Source organism: Staurois parvus, unplaced genomic scaffold, assembly GCF_062004578.1.
Source record: "Staurois parvus isolate SC_StPar_1 unplaced genomic scaffold, SC_StPar_1.0 ptg002753l, whole genome shotgun sequence".
NCBI classification, from domain to species: domain Eukaryota; kingdom Metazoa; phylum Chordata; class Amphibia; order Anura; family Ranidae; genus Staurois; species Staurois parvus.
The window spans coordinates 4,063,887-4,086,381 of NW_028320549.1; the positions used below are offsets into that span (position 1 = coordinate 4,063,887).

At 41.7% G+C, this 22,495-nt stretch overlaps 1 protein-coding gene and 1 long non-coding RNA gene across 3 annotated transcripts in view; one reads left to right on the plus strand and one right to left on the minus strand.

The window, feature by feature from the left end:
* Positions 1-17,831, plus strand: part of LOC149429329 (uncharacterized) — an 87,332-nt gene extending 69,501 nt beyond the window's left edge. For both annotated transcript variants that reach the window (XR_016310499.1, XR_016310500.1), the window contains exons 3-4: positions 15,475-15,655; positions 16,793-17,831. This is a non-coding gene — a long non-coding RNA (uncharacterized LOC149429329). The remainder of the gene's footprint in view (positions 1-15,474; positions 15,656-16,792) is intronic.
* Positions 1-22,495, minus strand: part of TTC22 (tetratricopeptide repeat domain 22) — a 32,176-nt gene that overhangs the window by 4,851 nt on the left and 4,830 nt on the right. The window contains exons 2-6 of the mRNA XM_089666609.1: positions 13,717-13,772; positions 11,812-11,927; positions 8,269-8,387; positions 2,361-2,522; positions 761-913 (exon numbers count right to left, since the gene is read on the minus strand). Coding sequence (XP_089522735.1) covers positions 761-913; positions 2,361-2,522; positions 8,269-8,387; positions 11,812-11,927; positions 13,717-13,772 — 606 coding nt within the window. The remainder of the gene's footprint in view (positions 1-760; positions 914-2,360; positions 2,523-8,268; positions 8,388-11,811; positions 11,928-13,716; positions 13,773-22,495) is intronic.

The following is a 22,495-nucleotide window of genomic DNA, read 5'->3' on the forward strand; positions in this document are numbered from 1 at the left end:
ACACACCAAACTTGCGTTCAGGAGTAGATTTTACTGGTGTTTCAAACGCCAAAAGCTTGTAAATGCGGTTAACCGCGTTTAGAAGCATATGCGTTTAGAAGTGTTTTTTAACTGTTCCATATCCAGATGCTGTCCAGAGCCTTTTTTCATCATCAGAAATGCATGCAAAGCGTTTTCCATGTAATCAAATGGACCTAATACACCAGCGCAGTCAGTTCCAGGTTTCGCGTGAAGGACAAAATGGTAGAACGTGCCGCATTATGCTCATGATGGGATCCATAGTGAATACAACCAGAAAAGCCAGGTCATCTCAAGACATACTGCTCTCTCTATTTTTCAAAATGCAAATGCATATAAAAATGTCTGAAGTAGTTATTTACTATTTTTCAGTGCATTCTGGGCATTTGGGAAGGTCTTCTGAGGTTATCTTTTAAAAACGCTTCTAAACGCACATAAATGCGGTATGCAAACACGGCTAAACTGACATTTTTTAACCTACGTTTTCCAGCAGTCAGTTTCCATCGTTCAGAAGAGTTTTCCAAACGTCCCGTGTACATGAGCTCTTAGGCCTGGACCGACCCTGTGATGTTTAACCTGCTGTCGGCTGAAAATGGGTCACAGAAGTACAGAACAAACTGCACTCCTATGATCCATAGACGTATAGCCAACAAAGCTTTGGCCATACTTCTCCTTTAAGTGACTGGTAAATGTTTAGGGTGCATGTTTAACATGGCTTAGTATATGTAACTGTTCCACTTACTTGTCCCATTTCAAGGTACGTCTTCAGACAGGGATACACATTTATGATACTGTCAAGGTCTGATTTGGCACTGGTAAGATGGTTTCTGTCTGGCAGTCCATATGATCCCATCTTTGCCCTTTCTAGGTCTCTCATATACATTCTGATGTAAATCTGCACAGAAAAAGATAAAATTATATAGATGCAATCCTTAATTGTTCAGGGGAACTAAACTGTATCTGAACACAACAAACTGAAAATGCTATTTCATTAATTTTTACTATTCAAAGCAAACTGACCTATCCATCTATGTCTCCATTCTTTATTTTGTTGAGAAATCATTTTGAAAACACCCCCTAGCATTTCTAGCCATGGCCATCTTGAGTAAGGGCAGAGGATTCATATAGTATTTACTTCCTGGAATCTATCTGCCCTTAGCTCAGGCATGCAGGCAAGGCAGTGTGCTCAGCTGAGAAAGCTCCTCCTTCCTTCCTCCAGATGAAAGAAAATGTAGGCATAGGTATAACTAAAATATGTTTTTCAGTATAATACCTCTCTGTACAGAATTTTTTTCAGCACATTGTTTTTTGGGAATCGGTTGCAAAGTTTTTTTACATGGAATTGCTGCAAGCAACAGCACTGTTGCAGGCTAAGCCACTGTTTTGCAATGAGCATCAGTGTTGTCTGCCTTACATTTGTGCTCTTTCAGCTGGCTGTTGGGCTGCCTCTCAGCTAGTTAGCCCAATGGCCAACTGGAGGAGCTCGCACTGAAGGTTGACAACACCACTGTTAATTGCAAAGAAGTGGCTTAGCATTGTCAGCCTTCACCAGGAAGTGCTGTTACCTGAATGATCCCCGGTGCAAGAAACATTATAAAAAATGATTTGCTTAACGTTTACCAAAACCCAAGAACATAAATTGATAGCATTGCAGCTTAATGGTTCTTAGACCTGGTGGCTAGATTAGTTTTCTTTTTTAATACTTTTTTCCCTTTATTTTAACCTGGTAATCTTGCCCTGACCATGCTTCCTGTCCTAGGGTGACAGTCATACTGAGTAGCATTGTCACCCTAGGACAAAAAGTGTTGGGACTAAATAACACCTCCCTCTCTTCTCCATAAAGGGGGGGGGGGTTGTAGTCCACTGAGATAAAAGGAAACAATAATAACTTGTAACAGTCCAGAGGCAGAGAGTGCAGGAAGTAATCTTAATAAAGATTTGTGGCTGGATGGACAGTTTTTTTTCCTGCACTTATTGAACAGATACAATATATTAAAACGGTATATTTTAACAAACCAACAGAAAACACAATGATCCCTGCTGGCAGCTATAGCCGGTGGCAGTAATCATGCAAAAGAAAAAAAAAAAAAACCCCAGACAGGCTGGTTGTACTGAAATTGATAGATTGACTTTAGTACAACCAGCCTGCCAATAGATGGATCAAAATTTGTCCGGTTCCTGCTGAACAAGCCGAATTTCGATCCTACTTTGGCCAGCTTAAACTTTACAGTAGGGCATTCAGGTGAGTGGCAGAGGGAGCTCTGGTTGCGCTAAGCTCGGATGGCTTTCTAAACGGCTGCCAACATGAGTCCTAAGGGTGCCATTTCAGCTTCGGATATTACCTGGGAGCGTGTTAGGTAAGCCTGCCAGTTCAGCTTCGGATCTTGAAGCGCATCCAGGGCCATGTTACAGATTCCTGTAGCCATTTCTTGCTTTCCCAAGAAATGAAATATTTTCGCCAGTCGGTTTAGTGTCAGCGGATCACCTTTGCCTATTTCTATAGCCTGTGTGTGACAAGGAGTGATATCCTTTATTTGTTGCCATCTGAAATGCATTCTAAAGAATACTATACTGAAATCTAAAGCCAAATCCAGTTCATATCTTTACAGGTATAGGAACCAGAGCAAGTACCAAGGTCACATCTTCATTTGCACAGTTTTGAAGGTATAGTATTGCAGGAAAACATTTTTATTTATTTTTACTTTAGCTGGGCTACTGACTTTTTTCATTTTTGTATATATTAAGCTCAATAGAGAGTGGAGATTCACACACTGACCTCGGGAAAGGCTAATAGAGATTGGGGGTTCAAATATTGACTTCATATCACCAGCTCATGTTCTGACCTACATTTGAAGTACATAAAATACTGAGTATGTAGGGCTTTTTTTAAAAAAAATCATGGTATACTTACCTGCTCTGCACAATGGTTTTGCACAGAGCAGCCCCAATCCTCCTTTTCTTAGGTCCCCCCCCCCCCCCCCCCCCCCCCGCCCTGATCAGTGCAATTAAAAGATAATTCCACTTTTTGAAAAAAAGTAAAAGTAAATGCACCCATTCTGCAAAAACAAAAATATGCATTTGCTATTTGTTTTCATTTAAGCTTGCAAAGCATTGCAGTCACCATCGGTGGATTGTGGGTGCAATGCTTTGGCTATTCCTTCAGCTTGTTGTCCATACAAAGGTATGAACCTTCAATTACAGGACTGGAGGACGTATCAATGGACTACAAGTGTGACTACACCATTGGCTGTGGTGAGATGAACCGGGGGGGGGGGGGGGTTGTAAATGCTGAATGTTTCAAGCTCTAACAAGCAGGGCCCTCTTATTCCTTATGCACCAAATTGTATTGTAACTGTTATTATTATTATTATTATACAGTATTTATATAGCGCCAAAGGGTATGCTCAGCACTGTACAGTAGCAAGGGGGACAGAACATGAGACAAGACAGTAACAATACAATACACGAGGGGTTCGAGGGCCCTGCTCTTTCGAGCTTACAATCTAGGAGGGAGGGGAAGGTGGTACAGGAGGAGATGGCTGTGGGGGATGGAGTGGTGGGAGGAGTGGAGGAGGTTAGTAGTTAGGTGAGGTCGGGTGTTAGGTGAGGTTGGGGTAGGCTTCCCTGAAGAGGAGGGTTTTCAGGGTGCGCCTGAAGGTGAGGAGGGTAGGTGACAGTCTGATGGATTGGGGTAGGGAGTTCCAGAGGATGGGGGAAGTCCTGCAATCGGGCGTGGGAGGAGACCAGGGAGCTAGAGAACAGGAGGTCCTGTGAGGAGCGGAGGGCACGGGTAGGGTAGTACTTGGGTATCAGGTCAGTTATGTAGTTCGGGGCGGCATTGTGAATGGCTTTGTAGGTCAGAGTTAGCAGTTTGAATTTGATGCGTTGGGCAATCGGGAGCCAATGAAGGGATTGGCAGAGGGGGGAGGCAGATCTGGAGCGGTTGGTGAGGTAGATGAGTCTAGCCGCTGAGTTTAGGATCGACTGGAGTGGGGATAGCGTTCGTTTGGGTAGGCCAGTGAGAAGGGAATTGCAGTAGTCCAGGCGTGAGATGATGAGGGAGTGTACGAGTTGTTTGGTGGTGTCTGGGGTGTGTAATGTGCGTATCTTGGAGATGTTGCGGAGGTGGAGCCTGCAAGATCTAGATAGCAGTTGGATGTGGGGTAGGAAGGAGAGGTGGGAGTCCAGGGTGAAACCCAGGACTTTGGCGTGTGGGGTGGGAGAGATGGTGGCGTTGTTAGTAGTGATGGAGAGGATGGGGGGGCACGGGGGGGGGGGGGGAAGACCAGGAGCTCGGTTTTGGATAGGTTAAGTTTGAGGAAATGGAGCGACATCCAGTCTGATATGTCGTTTAGGAGGTGGGCGATGCGGGCAGAGAGTGAGGGGGTGAGGTGGGGGGTGGAGAGGTAAATTTGGGTGTCGTCGGCATAGAGGTGGTAATTGAAGCCGTGGGAGTGAATAAGTTTGCCAAGGGAGGAGGTATAGATGGAGAAGAGGAGGGGCCCGAGGACAGAGCCTTGGGGGACCCTGACAGAGAGGGGGAGGGAGGGGGAGGTGGCAAGGTTGTAGGTGATGCTGAAGGAGCGTTGGGAAAGGTAGGAGGAGAACCAGGAGAGAGCAGCGTCCTTGATGCCAAGGGAGAGCAGTTTGGCAAGGAGGAGAGGGTGGTCAACAGTGTCGAAGGCCGTGGAGAGGTCGAAGAGCAGGAAGATAGAATAGTGGCCATTGGCTTTGGCGGTTAGCAGGTCATTGGTGATTTTAAGTAGGGCGGTTTCGGTGGAGTGCAGGGGACGGAAGCCAGACTGTAGGGGGTCAAGGAGGTTGTTATGAGTGAGGTGGGCGCTTAGGCGATTGTAGACCAGGCGCTCAAGGAGCTTGGAAGTGAAGGGCAACAAGGAGATGGGTCTAAAGTTGTTAAGGTTAGTGGGGTCAAGGGAGGGTTTATTGAGTATGGGGGTGATGTGTGCGTGCTTTAGAGGGGAGGGGAAGTTGCCGGTGGAGAGGGAGAGATTGAAGATGTGGGTGAGGGAGCGAATGATGGAGGGGGGGGGTGACTGGAGGAGCTGTGAGGGGATAGGGTCCAGGGGGCAGGTGGTGAGGCGGGCTTCAGTGAAGACCTTAGAGACCTACTTGGGGGTAGTTGGGCTGAAGGAGCGGAGTGTTGGGGTGTAATGTCTGCCTTCATTTTGTAAAGCGCTGAGCAAACTGTTGGCGCTATATAGATCCTGTATAGTAATAATGCTACACCATAAACATGGATGAAACAAGGTCTGAAAGATAGAGTTAGCAGTTAAGACCACACTTAATAAGAATAACATATGTTTTATGATAATATGTGTGCAATCAAAAGTGATGACATTTAAAGTCCTACATACACATTTAGTATTTTACATGCTTTTTATTTTTAGCTAGGGTTCTGCTTTAAGTTCCACTGGATTTACTAAAGGGTCAGTCCATCCAAAAAAGATATCCTACTTATAGGTGAAGCCTATTGGGCTGCCTCAACCTCTGGCTTTTCATTTGTCCCAGATACTTCAGTTGTTGGATCCCTCTGCCCCTTTATTCTTATACATGCATGTTCACCATCTCAAGAAACGTCTGTTGTATTCTACATGGTATAAAATGCAATGGGTAGAATGGGAGGACCATATAATGGCCACATGGTGTGCAGACCCAGAAACAGAGAGGTGCAGAGATCTCGCCAACATAGTCTGAGACATCTAAAGCCGGCTATAAATGGATCAAAATTTAGCAGGGACTGGCTGAATATCAATCCATGTATGGGCTAGCTATTTGTATACAACCAGTAGAACTTTTTTTATGACTTCTCTGATTACCCTACCTTCTCTCCTCTGAAATACCCACTGTCATTCTTGAGACTGCAGCACAGTGGCTAAGTGGTTAGCACTTCTGCCTGGAATAAATTGCACAAATTTTTCAGTACTATGTACTGTACGTACCTGTACTATATAAATACTAGACAAGTTGATCTATCAACCAATTGTGTATAACCAGCCTGTCATTTTTCTCTCAAATAATCAGTGTCACTGGCTATAGCCAGCAACACTGATCATTGTATTCAGCTAACTGGGCAGGTTCCCTGCCATCAAAATACAATAGCTCAGTGGGTGTGACTCCCCCATCCTTTTGGAATGCGTGGACTGGGGAATCAGATCATTTTTTTTTTCGCTCAACAAGCTGGTTGAACAAAAAAAAAAATGATCATGTATGGCCTGCCTAAAGCCCAGTATGCACTATAAGAAAACTGGACAAATGATCTTCTGGTTTTCCTCAGTGTTTCACAGCAAGTCAAAACTGAGGATGGTACTAATTGTATGAAAATTCTCAAACGTCAAAGGCTTTTTTTTGTTGTTTATTGTTTATGATCATGTGCAGTCTTTTTTGTATTCGATTTTTTTTTTTTTTTTTTTTTTTTTTTATACGAATACAGTACGCATGTAACGAAAATCATTAGTTCTGTAAGAAAAAAATTTGGGAGTTTGTCTATTTGGAAATTTTTGCTTGGAAAGTCTGAATCGGATGTCAAAAGTTGTGTACACACTATTTATATATTTCATGTACTTATATAGCACCTTCAATTTACACAGCACTTAACATATACAGTACAGATGAAACTTGAAAAATTAGAACATCGTGCAAAAGTTCATTTATTTCAGTAATGCAACTTAAAAGGTGAAACTAATATATGAGATAGACTCATTACATGCAAAGCAAGATAGTTCAAGCCGTGATTTGTCATAATTGTGACGTGCTTTATGGGGATGCTGACTTCATTTTCCAGCAGGACTTGGCACCTGCCCACACTGCCAAAAGCACCAAAACCTGGTTCAATGACCGTGGGATCACTGTGCTTGATTGGCCAGCAAACTCTCCTGACCTGAACCCCATAGAGAATCTATGGGGCATTGCCAAGAGAAAGATGAGACATGAGACCTAACAATGCAGAAGAGCTGAAGGCCGCTATTGAAGCATCCTGGTCTTCCATAACACCTCAACAGTGCCACAGGCTGATAGCTTCCATGCCACGCCGCATTGAGGCAGTAATTGCTGCAAAAGGGGCCCAAACCAAGTACTGAGTACATATCATGCTTATACTTTTCAGAGGTCCGATATTGTTCTATGTACAATCTTTGTTTTATTGATTGCATGTAATATTCTAATTTTCTGAGATTGTAGATTTGGGGTTTTCATGAGCTGTAAGCCATAATCATCACAATTATGACAAATCACAGCTTGAACTATCTTGCTTTGCATGTAATGAGTCTATCTCATATATTAGTTTCACCTTTTAAGTTGCATTACTGAAATAAATGAACTTTTGCACGATATTCTATTTTTTCGAGTTTCACCTGTGTGTGTGTATATATGTATGTATATATGTATGTATGTATATATATATATATATATATATATATATATATATATATATATATATGTGTGTGTATGTATATGTATATATATATATATATATATATATATATATATATATATATGTGTGTGTGTGTGTATATATATATATATATATATATATATATATATAATGTGTGTGTATGTATGTATATATTACATTCACATCAGTCCCAAACCCTCAAGGGGTGTACAATCTAAGGTCCCTAACTTACATTCATACATACACATACTAGGGCCAATTTAGACAGGATCCAATTAATCTGCCAGCATGTCTTTGGAGTGTGGGAGGAAACCGCAGTAGCCGGAGGAAACCCACGCAGGCACAGGGAGAACATGCAAACTCCTGACAGGTGGTGCCATGGTTGGGATTCGAACCGACGACCCTAGTACTGCCAGGTGGAAGTTAGCCACTGTGCTGCCCAAAAAAGATATTTTACTTATAGATGAAGCCTTTTGGGCTATAAGATAATCGAATGATCGTTCCTCGTAATTTTTCATCTGATGTTCTCTCAGTGTGTACCCAGCTTAAGAAGCTCTCAGGTGGTTCAGCTGTCTAGTGTCTATGAAAAGCTGAAATCATTTTGGATGGACTGATACTTGGTGGTAAGCGTTGGAGAGGGGTGTTTGGCAGTTAATGGTGAAGGGCTCATTTTACAGGTTCAGAGGTTTAGGCTATAGCCTGGAATTCCACTTTTAGATTTTGTTGAGTGTTGAAAATTTCTTGTCCTTCTCTTTGCAAACCAAACCAAGATAAAGGAACAAAAAAAATTGGAATTTGAATATAAATACATAAACTTTAGAAAACCACATTCATCAAACCTTGCTAAAGCAGTCCAATGGGTCAGTTCCTGAAAAGCCGTAGTCATGGATTCCCATCGGCGTGATGGAGAATGTTTGTTGTTTTTCCAGCATCATCCCAATGTAGCACCAGGACAAAGCTAAACAAGAATTAGAACTATGTGTCAAAAACATATGACAAATGACAACTCATTGTACCTTCATAGTGTCACTGACTTACACATTGTAAAACTAATAAGCAGCAGGTTCCAGGCATGGCTGGAGCAGCACACAAACATTTCTGCACAAGTATGAATGTTTTTGTCGACTTAATACAACAACAAGCCATTTTTTGACAGTGATCCATCCTAAGGCTAGGTTCACATTATTGCAGCTCTGCAAGCCCCATTTGCACAAGCACGGTAGCCCATTAATTTGAGAGCTGATTCACACATGTGTGGTGCGGATTGAAGCTCAGGTTTCACAGCTAATTGATAAAGTAGTTGTTCACGTCAGGTTCAGGACAGGATTAGGAAAGAAAAAACAGAGGGCGCACAGGCCTAGTGCATTACCATAAAAAATGTTTAATAAAAAATAAAGTATGTGTTGTACTCACAAACGACAATATAGTCAAGGCACATCATAAAGAACAGCTGGGTCAACACCGCGCTGAGTAACAGTCCGCAATAGGGAGTATAGACATCCAAAGGCTGACGCATTTCGAGGACTTGCCTCTTCCTCAGAGCCCAAGAGGCAAGTCCTTGAAACGCGTCAGCCTTTTGGATGTCTATACTCCCTATTGCGGACTGTTACTCAGTGCTGTGTTGACCCAGCTGTTCTTTATGATGTGCCTTGACTATATTCTCGTTTGTGAGTACAACACATACTTTATTTTTTATTAAACATTTTTTATGGTAATGCACTAGGCCTGTGTGCCCTCTGTTTTTTCTTTCTTCATTCAGTATATTTGGATTTCCCCAGTCCATTTGAGGGCAGCAAGGTGTGCATGTTCCAGGACATTCCTTATGTGGTTGTAGCCTGCATCGAGTCCATCCCCAAGCGCAGGAGCATTTGTGTTTGCTGGTTCTCAGGACAGGATTAGCTCCAATCCGCATATATGTGAACGGGCACTGAATCGGCTGCTGTGCCTGTGTTTCATGCAGGAAATAAGTTCCTGCTCCATTTTTAAAATGCAGCAATAGGAAAATAATATGGTGCTTTTGTACCATGAGTTCTGCACATTTTTAACCTCTTGGCGCCGGCTGCATGCAAATGTGCGGCCTCCCGACATCTGGGCCTTGACGCCAAGCAGCCGCACATTTGCTTGCAATTAAGAAAAACATATGTGCTGAAAGCGTGCGCCCTGCGCTCTACCAGCACACATGTCTGGTACTCACGGAAAGGTCTCGATTTCCTCTTTCGATCGGGACTTTTCCCGATCATGTGACGGCGAATCACGGCGGTCACATTACCCTAAAACCCCGCCCCACCTCCCAGCATCTGAAACCCTTAAGGGGCCAGGAGGCGCCGGTGCCAAGGGGTTAAAGAGCAGCACACTTTGGTTGCGGGTGTAGAAAGAACTCTGATATCTGCAGTAGTGTCAACACATCTAGAGTTCTTCGGGCCATGTATGGGTTGCATGCTGGATAATGTATAGTATACAATATTTACATAAATATTATGGTTAAAAGAATAAATTTCTCTCACGTTCATCTCCTGTGCTACATCGGGCAAGCACAGGTTAAATTTGAAGATCTAAGGACTCATTCATACAAGCTGTGCCTTCTGAAGTGCGATTCGCATTAGTGGGTATAATTGTGGTCGCAGTGTTTTTATTAAAATAAGTGCAGTGTCATCATCCATATACTTAAAGAGAAGGGATCATGTAAATCCAATATTGTGTGTTTAGTATCACTTCAAGGTTACAAAATGCTTAGACTTCAGAACCACTTTGAGAAGAGATCAACTAGATAATACTGTATGAATGGAAAGTATGAAAGAAAGAATTCATCTGACCTCAAAGAAATATATATATATACAACATAACAAAAGGTTCTATACAAACAGAAATCTTCTGCTGTCATAACAGATACTGTGTCCATTGTAAGAGAGACAAAGCTGCTCACACTAACTCTGTAATGGTTGTGGAAGAACTTCACCACATCCTTAGCTGTGCTTGTATTTTCAGGGCTTTTCCCTTTATTTTCAGCTTGTGCTCCTGCCAGCAATACACTTTCTCTCCTAGGGTGACAACATTCAATCACTCTACAGTATCTATGGAGCAGTGTTGTCACTTTAAAACAGGGCTATAGACACTTCCCCCTGTCTTCCATAACATAGAGGAGAGGGGTATTGTTGTCACAAGGGACAACAAACTTGTCCTAAGGTTGACAGGCACTGCTCCTGCTGTATGGTAGGCTTTAGGTGGGCAGTTAGAGGTGGTAAAACTGTGGCTCACCTACCCATATTTTACCATTTTACAACCCCCCCCCCCCTTCCCCAGCCACCAGTGCGAAAGAGGCCTAACAGACCAAAAGGGACCGGAAATGTGAAGTTCATTGCTGCCATTTGTATACTTTTTCATTGGCTGCAGGGGTCTCCAAACTTTCAAAACAAAGGGCCAGTTTACTGTGCTTCATACTTTATGGGGGTGGACTGTGGCCAGTAGGAGTAAATAATGGCACAGGCTTGGTGGTCAGTGGGAGTAAAAAAAACTATATATCATTGGTGTCGATGGAAGGAATATCGCACCACCATTGGTTAATCTGGTTAAACAAAGATACATCATGTTCAACCAACAGAAAACAAAAAACACAACACACACACAAATAGAAATCTTTTATATACACTATCCAATACCCGGAGTTGATCCAGAGGAAGGGCATAAAACCCAATAAAGCATGGTCCGATTTGCTCAAGTGGGGAAAAAAAAAGTCCTTCCTGATCCGTTAAGAGGCAATCAGATATTCCCTGGATCAACTTTACAAATGAATATTCAATATACAATGAATATCCAATTATATCATGTGCAGTGGGAGTATTAATTCCCCATCTCTGGTGTCCGTGGGAGGAATAATACCCAATTGTTAGTATCAGTGCTCCATCTTTGGTGTCAGTGGAAGGAATAGTGCTCCAAGGGCCAGATAAAGGCAGGCAAAGGGCCACATCCAACCTGTGGGCTATAGTTTGGGGACCCCTGTTCTATAGGAACAAAATAAAATTAAAACCTGCATCTAAATATGATAATTGGAGAAAAAAAAAGTTTACTGTGGGCCAAAATAGACAATTCCCTTTTGACACACTCCTAAATGAGGCTCAAATGTGATTGCTACTGTATATATATGTACCCAAACTGTTCCCATCCCAGGATGGTCTCCAATGTGGGCGCTTCAGCGCCTTTTCTGGGACCAGTCTATTCATCATGCTTAACAAGAGCTCTACTAAATAATAAATATAATGAAAGAAAGAATTCATCTGACCTCAAATAGCCTAATGTAACACAACAAAAGGTTCTATATAAAGAGAAACCTGCCGCTGTCATAACAGACACTGTGTCCATTGTGAGACAGACAAAGCTCCCACTACCTCTGTAATGACTTTGGGAGGACTTCACAGCTTCACGGAGCAGCATCAATGTTTTGTTAAAAAATAACAGTCGGCTTTGTTCAGGTTCTTCTTTTTTCAAGAAGATTTCATCCAACCTAAAAAAGGAAATACTCTATTATAAAAATACTGCAAAATAATGAAATATGATGTGTAGCAAATTAAAATGAGTTTATATCAGGAAGTATAATCAATAAGCAGTAATATGAACTTTGCTTTCAGAGTCCTAGAACCTTTAAATACTATGTGACTGCACCAATCTCCACCAAATGGCAATGATTACAGTACAGACTAGTGGCTGGGTGTGTAAATCGGGTATTGAGACTTCACACTTGTCCATTCTGTTGCAGTGCATTACTGCATACATTTTAAAGCCCAGATAAGCCTTCAGTGTAAATGACCTAAATGATGTTCCAGGTGCATCAATGAAAATGGTGTACAGCCCATCCTGCTTCGGTTTTTTTTCTGTAAGGTAATTACAGCCTGAGCACAAGAGCATCTCCCCTGTGAGCATATTACAGAAAATGCCCTTTGCTCTCTGTGTAGAAGCAGTGGTCTCTCTGCGGAAGTCCAACGTTCCTCCTGTTGAGTCAGAAATAAAGTTCTAAAATCAGCAAAGCTCATGCTCCCTGCTGATGGGAAAGTGCTAGCTGTGACTTTGCAGGGGCTTTGCCCACTGCTTTCAGGCAGCAGGCAAGAGATTTTTTCCCTACAGCATGCTACCAGGGACCAGACCTTTCTGCGTAGGCTGTGACTGTTATCTAAAGAAAATATTTGTAAGACTTTGTACACCTTTTTTGATGCTCTGGCATGTATTTAGCTGATTTAAAATACAAGTTTATTTTGGCTTCATTGTGTATTAGTCATGTTAACATGCATAGTGTTAAAGTATATGTAAACCCTCACCTTGTAAAACAACCCATTCAGTTTAAATTTGAAATGAAAGGCAAAACATTTGTGTATAGATATAAAAAAGAGAAAGAAAGATAAAGTGTTTACATGTCCTCTGTTCTCAGCTGCACAGAGAGGTAGGGAAGAAGAAACAGCATACACTGAAATTAATGGTTGTTCGGGGGAGGGGGTGAGGGGGGGTGCAGGACAAGTCTGATCAGTGGAGGAGAGCAGGCTGAGTTCCCAGCACAGCTAGAGAGCTGACCACGCTGTGCTCTCATGCCTAGTGTAGTCAGTTTTTAATAGGAAAGCAGAGGGACTGGCAGGAACACCAGGGATTTTATGCAAAGGAAGCAATACAAAGAGAACAGGATACCTTTTCACACATGTACATGGTACAGCAGGCACGTATCAGTAATATGAAATGCTGGGTTTACATATTCTTTAAGGCATCCTATTTTTATTTAGAATGGGCCGTCAAAGCATAGCAATGAAAGAACTTTACAGCATGTTAACGCAGTGCACTACAATGCATGGCATGTAAGTAGCTTGGAGACTACTGTACATGTGTGTTGGGGTGCCATTCTATATTAATGGAATTGCAACACATCACACAAAGTACTGCATGCTGATCTAATTCCCTGAAATGCATAGGTGTGAAGTCAGGCCTAAAAGTCAAAATCAGGCACTGAAAACCTCTTGTAGTTTTTGACCTGAGAGCCCAAAACTTGAGGTACCCTCTAAGAAAACATTTACCTATAGCTCTAAATTAATATATCCCCCCCTCCCCCCCCGCCCTCATACTCCCCAGCAAAATACTAGTCACAAAGACCTGGCATATTGGTTGTGCCAACTATGGAATACCAGGCCCTCCAAAATGACTCCACAAGGTACACTTACTCGATGTCTTGGAATCTTTTTACAAGCTAGATCCTACATTTGCTATGGAACCAACCCACCCATACCAAAATGTAGTCTTACTTGGAAGTGACTTACCGCATACAGAGAGAGGCCATTGTGAAATACCAGCTCCTTTTCTCTTCCAATGAGATCTATAAAATAAACAGCAAACGCAATGTTCAAATATTTGTTCTGGTTTTTAAAATTAACTCTGTGTATTATATTTATTTATTAACATTCAAAAAAGGATTTATTGGACCAGTGATTTCTTGGTTGTATTTCCATCACTGGAGCTTGTAGGAATACAACATTTGGCATCTACTACTAGGGTCAATACAACACACCTCTGCTGGTATCTCCTCCTTAAGGCTTGGTTCACATATGTGCAGGTGCCGCCGCTGCGGATCCGCACAAAAATCCATGCAGCTGCACCACCCGCACAGAGAAATGCGGACCCACGGACGGGTGCCTTTAATTCTAATGGCACGCCGCCCGCACTTGAAATCGCAACCGCACTGGGAACCTCAGTTTCCGTGCGGATTGCAGTTTCCAAAGAAGTGCAGGGACTTCCCTGCATGTCAAGGGGCACGGTAGTCCATTCAAATGAATGGGCTCTCGTGCCCGCGCAAAACACGGCCCGCACAGCCGCATATATGTGAACCGGGGCTTACACAGAACATGTTATTGTTTTACTGGCAGGACCTGGCTTAGAATATTGTGACAATAAGGTTGATTTATGAAAGGCAAAATTAACTGTTCACTTTTCAAGTTTTGCTAATTTTCCCACAGCTTATGAATGAGGTGAAGCTCTGCTGACTTCCATCATTGAATCATGTGCAAGCAAAAATGCTGTTTTTTTTGTATTTTCATTGCAGACGATTGAGTATTCTTTCTAAAGTAAAATTTCACCACATTCACTAAACTCTGGGGCAATTTCATTTTCAAAGTGCAACTGACCTTGCAATGTTATCAGTCTAGTAAATGAACCCCAATGTGTAGATGAGCTCATAGATGACAGCATAGTTCAACTGATGATGAAGAAACTAATTTGAGGCCATTGGCTATATAGAAAAGGTATTCCTCTTTTTGCCCCTGTGTCTAATGGTAAATCTGCCCCAGATGATTTAATATACCCATAACCACCAATCCAAAGTCATCTATGGATCAGGTTGGAAGGAAAAGTGGAAAGTTGCAATATGGTAGCATAGTATTGGCTATACCATATAACAGATTTTCACATGATGTTCGCGATTTCGATCTGCAGCAGAGCTGTTACCTGTAGCAGATGATCAGAAATTTTGCTTCAGTTAAAGTTTTATAAAGTGGAACTTCACTCTCTCAATCAACATTGATTATTTTTAATCCTTATGCTTAGAGCATTAGTATACAGATAGGAAAGTATATCATATTTACTTGTTTTAAACATTTTCTTTTACATTTCTTCAGTTACTTGGTTTCAAGGCCTAGGCAAATAATGTCATACATCCCAGGAGTCATCAGGAGGGGTTTTCTCAGCTAAGCACACCCTCTTGTCTGCATGCCTGAGCTAAGGGCAGATGGATTCCAGAAAGTAAATGCTGCATGAATCATCTGACCTTACTCATGATGGTCACAGCCAGAAATTCTGGAGAGTGTTTTTCAATTCAAAGTGATTTCTCAGCAAAATTAAGCATGAAGATATGGACAGATGGGTGAATTTGCTTTGAATAATAAAAAAAATGAAAAGGTATTTTTGGTGCTAATATGCAATGTAGTTACACTTTACCGTAAACCTACGCTGAGGTGAATAGTCAAAAACACCTGTTGAGGGGGAAAAGATAGAAAATATACTTACCTTTTTTTTGGCCTCCATAGCGCAGGGGATGACAGTACACTCCTGCTGACAAGATCCCAAGTACTCCTAATCTCACAAGAAGACCTTGCAGCATAGTGCTGGATGCATCTTCAGAGCAAGAATTGGGTCCTCTATATTCCCCAGATAGAAGCTGGATGGCATCACCATCACCTACGTGCCTCAGGCAGAAGCCAATGGAAAGTAAGTATACCATCTAACTTTTCCCCTACATTTTTTATTTTTAAATGTTTATGCTGCATTTCAGCAGGGGAGAGGGACCCTGTTTTATTGTGGACCTTTCATTTTAGGTGCAAGGTCCACTTTAAGTCAGAGCTCCTGACTTTTTGCATATGTTACAGGTCAGGAGCTAATAATAAGTACAGATAATATTACAACAAACATTAAGTGGTACCTGTAATTTAACCTCCCTAGTGGTCTGATTATGTCAGTATTTCTGTGCTCAAAGCGGTACATTGTTGTCAATGGAAATATGTTGTTTTTTTATTGTAGGCCTGTAATTCTTAGGAATAACTCATTTAAATCTGTCCGAACAAGAGTCTAATAAACATCCCAGGTATGATAAAATTTGAAACACGAAATCATAAATTATAATATAATAATCATCAATAATAATACTATAATAATAATAATACATTTAATTCAATAATGTAATCAAACCAAAAACACTGAAATTTGAAATAGAGCGCCAAGTTCGCACATCACTGAGCAAAGTCGCAAAATCGTTTTCAGTGTCTGATAACGAATTTCCCCACGAATCATCACTCAATTCTGCAAGTAGTTCTGATTTACTCTCGCTGTTCTCTAGCTGGTCTATGTACCATATGTGAAATGGTTTGATACAGTAATGTAATACTATCAGATTTTAGTGTATGTCAAATTTTTACATTTTTTAAATTCCCACTGGTTACGTCCCCCGTACGTCCCGATGCTCACAGGGAACAGAAGACGGATGCTGGCATCAGCCAGAGGACATGGCCGGGGACGTGCAGGAGGGACATTGCGGTAAGTGCTTGAGGTAAGTGCTTGAGGGATCCCAGAGCAACGCTGCAGTGTAATCCTGAGTGTAGCTCGGGGTTACCGCTTCTGGTACTGAAAGTTAACCCCGAGCTACACTTGGGAATACCTCCAGGGGGGTTAAGGCCAATTACAGTTGGAAAAGAGGTGTCCCCATAATGGGCAGTCTCCACACTTTACAGTATGTCTCATGAATTCTCTCCAATGGACCACAAGTGGGGGAGTGTTGGGACCTCTGTCATATTACATTTACTCTGTGTTCCTGACTCATTTACAACATCTCCTTTCATCTTTCTGTTACAGGGGCAGAAAATGAGGTGAAGACCTTCCAACAGTGTTGCAGACAGCAAAAATAATAAAAAATGGCAAACATTTATACAAATATATGTAAAAATATATATTAAAATGACTTTTTTTATGTTTAAAAAAAATCTGAAGAATATATTTTAAAAAAATATATTTTTTTAGTGGGGGTTATTTACTAAAACTGGAGAGTGCAAAATCTGGTGTAGCTTTTCATGGAAACTAATCAGCTTCCAGGTTTTATTGTCAAAGCTTAATTGAAGAAGCTGAAGTTAGAAGCTGATTGGTTACCATGCACAGCTATTACTCAAGCATTCATTAAAAGTGAAGTGTATTGTAAAAACAAAGACCAGTGACCACAAGCTACATGGCTTTTCAGACCCCCCCCTTCCCCGACAGCAGGGCTTTGATCCTAATATTACAGCTCTTCTCACCACCATGGATGGAAATTCATATCCATGCAGTACTGTATTCATTTATATAATAGCCCTGAATGCACAGGCAGGTGTGCTGTTTGCCTAAGGACACACCTTTATTTAACCGTTCGCATACACCAGGAATTATCAATATAATTATATAACAGGGATTTATGGATGCTGAAATAAAATGGAAAAATAAATATGTATGACGCTTGCTGGTTCAGCTACTTTTAAAGTTTGTCAGATTAAATGAAACTCATGAGAGCTGAACAGATAGAAAAATACACGCCTTAATTCCAAGGATGCAATTGTTCACTGAGCAAATATGTCACACCTGATTTTATATGGCCGTCTCCTGCTCCTCCCAGAAACAACGACTGCATCTTGCTCTTACCCAAGGTATGCTAAAGACTGTAAAGTGTACCTGTCACATGCAAGACATGCTACTATTTTGTAAGCTGAGGTGCAGCTATTTTACCATAGTTCCCAACTCACTTATTTGAAGGGACAGCCCACCTATTGGAATCAAATCCTTCCGTCCTTCTTCAATTGTCCTTCTTTGGGATCTGATGTACATATTGCTATGAATAAACAATTGCATTAAGCATTTCACCTTCAAATGACTGAATTAGTAATGTTCAAATGCTAGTTTCAAATCAGTGTGTTTTGTATGAGTTTTGTGCATATGTTTGTGTGAACTAGGTCTTAGGCTGGTCATAGATGTCTCAACAACAGGCTGCTTGAAAAACAAAAACAAATAGATTTCCCCATCCACAAAATTGAGGTGAATAGAGGACTTCTGTGCCATCGTATTCTGAAAATGAGACTAGTCCGCTTTCAGAATACACTGATCAGTGGCTACAGCCCATTGGCTGCAGCCTCTGATCAAATATGAATTTTTCAATATTCCCAATCAACTGAAGTTGATTGTTAAACAACTTTTTTCAAACAGGAGCACCCACACATGGATGGGAATTCAGCCAGTCCCTGCTGAACCAGACTAATTTTGATCCATCTATGGCCAGTTTTAGTTATTATTTTTTCACACTAATTCTTTATGGCTAGTATGTTGAGGTTGTGTCAAAGGCAGGGGCAGACTGACAACTCATGGGGCCCCCGGGCAATAGGGGATCATGGGGCCCCTGTGTCCTTGCCCACAATCAAACCACACCCAAAAAAGCCTATGAAAAGGTACCAGGGGCATCTCATAGGGCTTCCTACTGACCCAGGGCCCTCGGGCAGTGCCCGAGTTCCCAAATGGTCAGTCTGCTCCTGGTCAAAGGCCTAAATACTTTGTGTTTAAAGTGATTGTTAGGTCCATATATATTGGGACACAGGAAAAATTTTAGTTTTTTTTCAGGCGTTTACCAAAACATATTCAAGCTATAGTTATACAGTCATGGCCGAAATTGTTGGCACCCTTGATATTTCTCCAGGAAATCATGTATTTCTCACGAAACGTATTGCATTAACACATGTTTTGCTATACACATGTTTATTCCCTTTGTGTGTATTGGGACAAAACAAAAAAAGGGAGGAAAGAAAGCAAATTCGACATAATGTCACACAAACCTCCAAAAATGGGCTGGACAAAAGTATTGGCACCCTTTCACAACTGCGGATAAATAAGAATGTTACAAGCATGTGATGCTCCTGTAAACTCACCTGGGGCAAGTAACAGGTGTGGGCAATATAGAAATCACACCTGAAAGCAGATAAAAAGGAGAGACGTTCACTTAACCTTTGCATTGTGTGTCTGTCTGTGCCACACTAAGCATGGACAACAGAAAGAGGAGACGAGAACTGTCTGAGGACCTGAGAACCAAAATTGTGGCAAAATATCAACAATCTCAAGGTTACAAGTCCATCTCCAGAGAACTAGATTTGCCTTTGTCCACAGTGCGCAACATTATCAAGAAGTTTGCAACCCATGGCACTGTAGCTAATCTCCCTGGTCGTGGACGGATGAGGAAAATTGATGAAAGATTGCAACGCAGAATAGTCCGGATGGTGGATAAGCAGCCCCAAACATGTTCCAAAGACATTCAAGCTGTCCTGCAGGCTCAGGGAGCATCAGTGTCAGCGCGAACTATCCGTCGACATTTAAATGAAATGAAACGCTATGGCAGGAGACCCAGGAGGACCCCACTGCTGACACAGAGACATAAAAAAGCAAGACTACAGTTTGCCAAAATGTACTTGAGTAAGCCAAAAGCCTTCTGGGAAAACGTCTTGTGGACAGATGAGACCAAGATAGAGCTTTTCGGTAAAGCACATCATTCTACTGTTTACCGAAAACGGAATGAGGCCTACAAAGAACAAAACACAGTACCTACGGTAAAATATGGTGGAGGTTCAATGATGTTTTGGGGTTGTTTTGCTGCCTCTGGCACTGGGTGCCTTGACTGTGTGCAAGGCATCATGAAATCTGAGGATTACCAAAGGATTTTGGGTCGCACTGTAGGGCCCAGTGTCAGAAAGCTGGGTTTGCGTCCAAGATCCTGGGTCTTCCAGCAGGACAATGACCCCAAACATACGTCAAAAAGCACTCAGAAATGGATGGCAAAGAAGCGCTGGAGAGTTCTGAAGTGGCCAGCAATGAGCCCAGATCTAAATCCCATTGAACACCTGTGGAGAGATCTTAAAATTGCTGTTGGGAAAAGGTGTCCTTCCAATAAGAGAGACCTGGAGCTGTTTGCAAAGGAAGAGTGGTCCAAAATTCCGGGTGAGAGGTGTCAGAAGCTTATTGATGGTTATAGGAAGCGACTGATTTCAGTTATGTTTTCCAAAGGGTGTGCAACCAAATATTAAGTTAAGGGTGCCAATACTTTTGTCCAGCCCATTTTTGGGGTTTTGTGTGACATTATGTCATATTTGCTTTTCTGCCTCTGTTTTATATTTGTTCCAATACATACAAAGGGAATAAACATGTGTATAGCAAAACATGTGTTAATGCAATACCTTTTTTGTGTGAAATACTTGATTTTCAGGAAAAATATCAAGGGTGCCAACAATTTCGGCCATGACTGTATAATGGATATCGGCTGCAAGTGCACACTCTCAGGTTTAATTTGAGGACATGTACATCCAAACTGGAGGAAGGGATTAGAAATTACAGTTCTTAAGAGTAGCCATCCCCACTTTTTCAAGGGACCAAAAGTAATTGGACAATTGAATCAAAAGCTGTTTCATGGCCAGGTGTGGGCAACTCCATTATTTCTTCATCAATTAAGCAGGTAAAAGGTCTGGAGTTGATTATAAGTGTGGTATTTGCATTTGGAATCTATTGCTGTGAACCTACATCATGCATTCAAAGGAACTGTCCATGCAAGTGAAACAGGCCATAGAAAGGCTTCAAAAATTAAACAAATCCATCAGAGAGATAGCAGCAGCATTAGGAGTGGCCAAATCAACAGTTTGGTACGTTCTGAGGAAAGAAGAACGCACTGGTGAGCTCAGCAACATAAAAAGGCATGGACATCCACGGAACACAACAGTGGTGGATGATCGCAGGATCCTCTATATGGTAAAGAAAAACCCATTCACAACATCCAGACAAGTGAAGGACACTCTCCAGGAGGTGGGCGTATCATTGTCAAAGTCTACAATCAAGAGAAGACTTCACCAGAGCAAATACAGAGGGTTCACCACAAGGTGCAAACCATTCACAAGCCTGAATAATAGAAAAGCCAGTTTATCATTTGCCAAAAAACATCTAAAAAAGTCAGACCAATTCTGGAACAGCATTCTTTGGATGGCTGAAACTAAGATTAATCTGTACCAGAATGACGGGAAGAAAAAAGTGTGATGAGGGCTTGGAACAGGTCATGATCCAAAGCACACAACGTCATCTGTAAAACATGGTGGAGGCAGTGTGATGGCATGGGCATGCATGACTTCCAGTGGCACTGGGTCATTGGTGTGTATTGATGATGTGACAGAAGACAGAAGCAGCCAGATGAATTCTGCAGTGTTTAGAGATATTCTGTCAGCCCAGATTCAGCCAAATGCAGCAAAGCTGATTGGACGGCACTTCACAGTACACATGGACAATGATCCAAAACACACTGCAAAAGCAACCCAGGAGCTTTTGAAGGAAAATAAGTGCAATATTCTGCAATGGCCGAGTCAATCACCTGATCTCTTCCCAATTGAGCATGCATTTCAGTTGCTGAAGGCAAAACTAAAGGCAGAAAGACCCACAAACAGAGAACAACTGAAGACAGCTGCAGTTAGAGCCTGGCAAAGCATCAGAAAGGAGGAAACCCAGTCTTTGGTAATGTCCATGGGTTCCAGACTTCAGGCAGTCATTGCCAGTAAAGGATTCTCAACAAAGTATTAAAAATGAACATTTTATTTATGATTATATCCACTTCTCCAATTACATTTGAACCCCTGAAAATGGAGGGACTATGTATAAAAATGGTTGCAGTGCCTAAAATTTGTACTTGACATTTATGTTGAACCCCTTGAATTAAAGCTGAAAGTCTGCACTTCAAATTCATTTGGATTGTTTCATTTTAATTTATTCTGGTGGCATACAGAGCCAAAGGTATGAAAAGTGTGCCTGCGTCCAAATATATATGGACCTAACTGTGTGTGTATATGTGTATGTGTGTATATGTGTATATATATATATATATATATATTTATTTATTTATTTGAGTAACAAACATGATATACTTACCTGCTCTGTGCAATGGTTTTGCACAGAGTAGCCCTGATCCTCTTCTCCGCTCCTAGCCAGTTTTTGCTGAGGACGCTCGTGTGTGCTTGCTCCCGAGCTGGCTTTGTGTGTCCACAAGACACACAGAGTGCAGCTCGGCCCCACCCCTGCTCTCTCCTTGCTGGCTGTAATTGACAGCAGCGAGAGCCAATAGCTCCCGCTGCTGTGTCTGAGCCAGTGAGGAGGGAGAGAGTCTCTGCTCTTGTGCACATCGCTTGATTCAGATTGGGCTTAGGTAAGTATAAGGGGGGCCTGGGGGGGAGCTGCTTGCAGAAGGTTTTTACCTTAATGCAGAGAAGGCATTAAGGTAAAAAAAAAAAAACCCTTCTGTCTTTAGAAACACTTCAAAGTACCCCTGTTTCCCAATATCAAATGTTAAGTAGTATGATTTTACTAGTTTTTAGCAAATTTCTGAAATAGTGGTTCTCAAATAAAGATATAGATATAGACTATGTAATTGCTATAGGGCCGTCATATAATTTTGAGTAGATCTATCACTTTTATATAATTTTGTAACTGTCTCAATGGGCCAGTTCATCTAGAATGTATATTTAATTC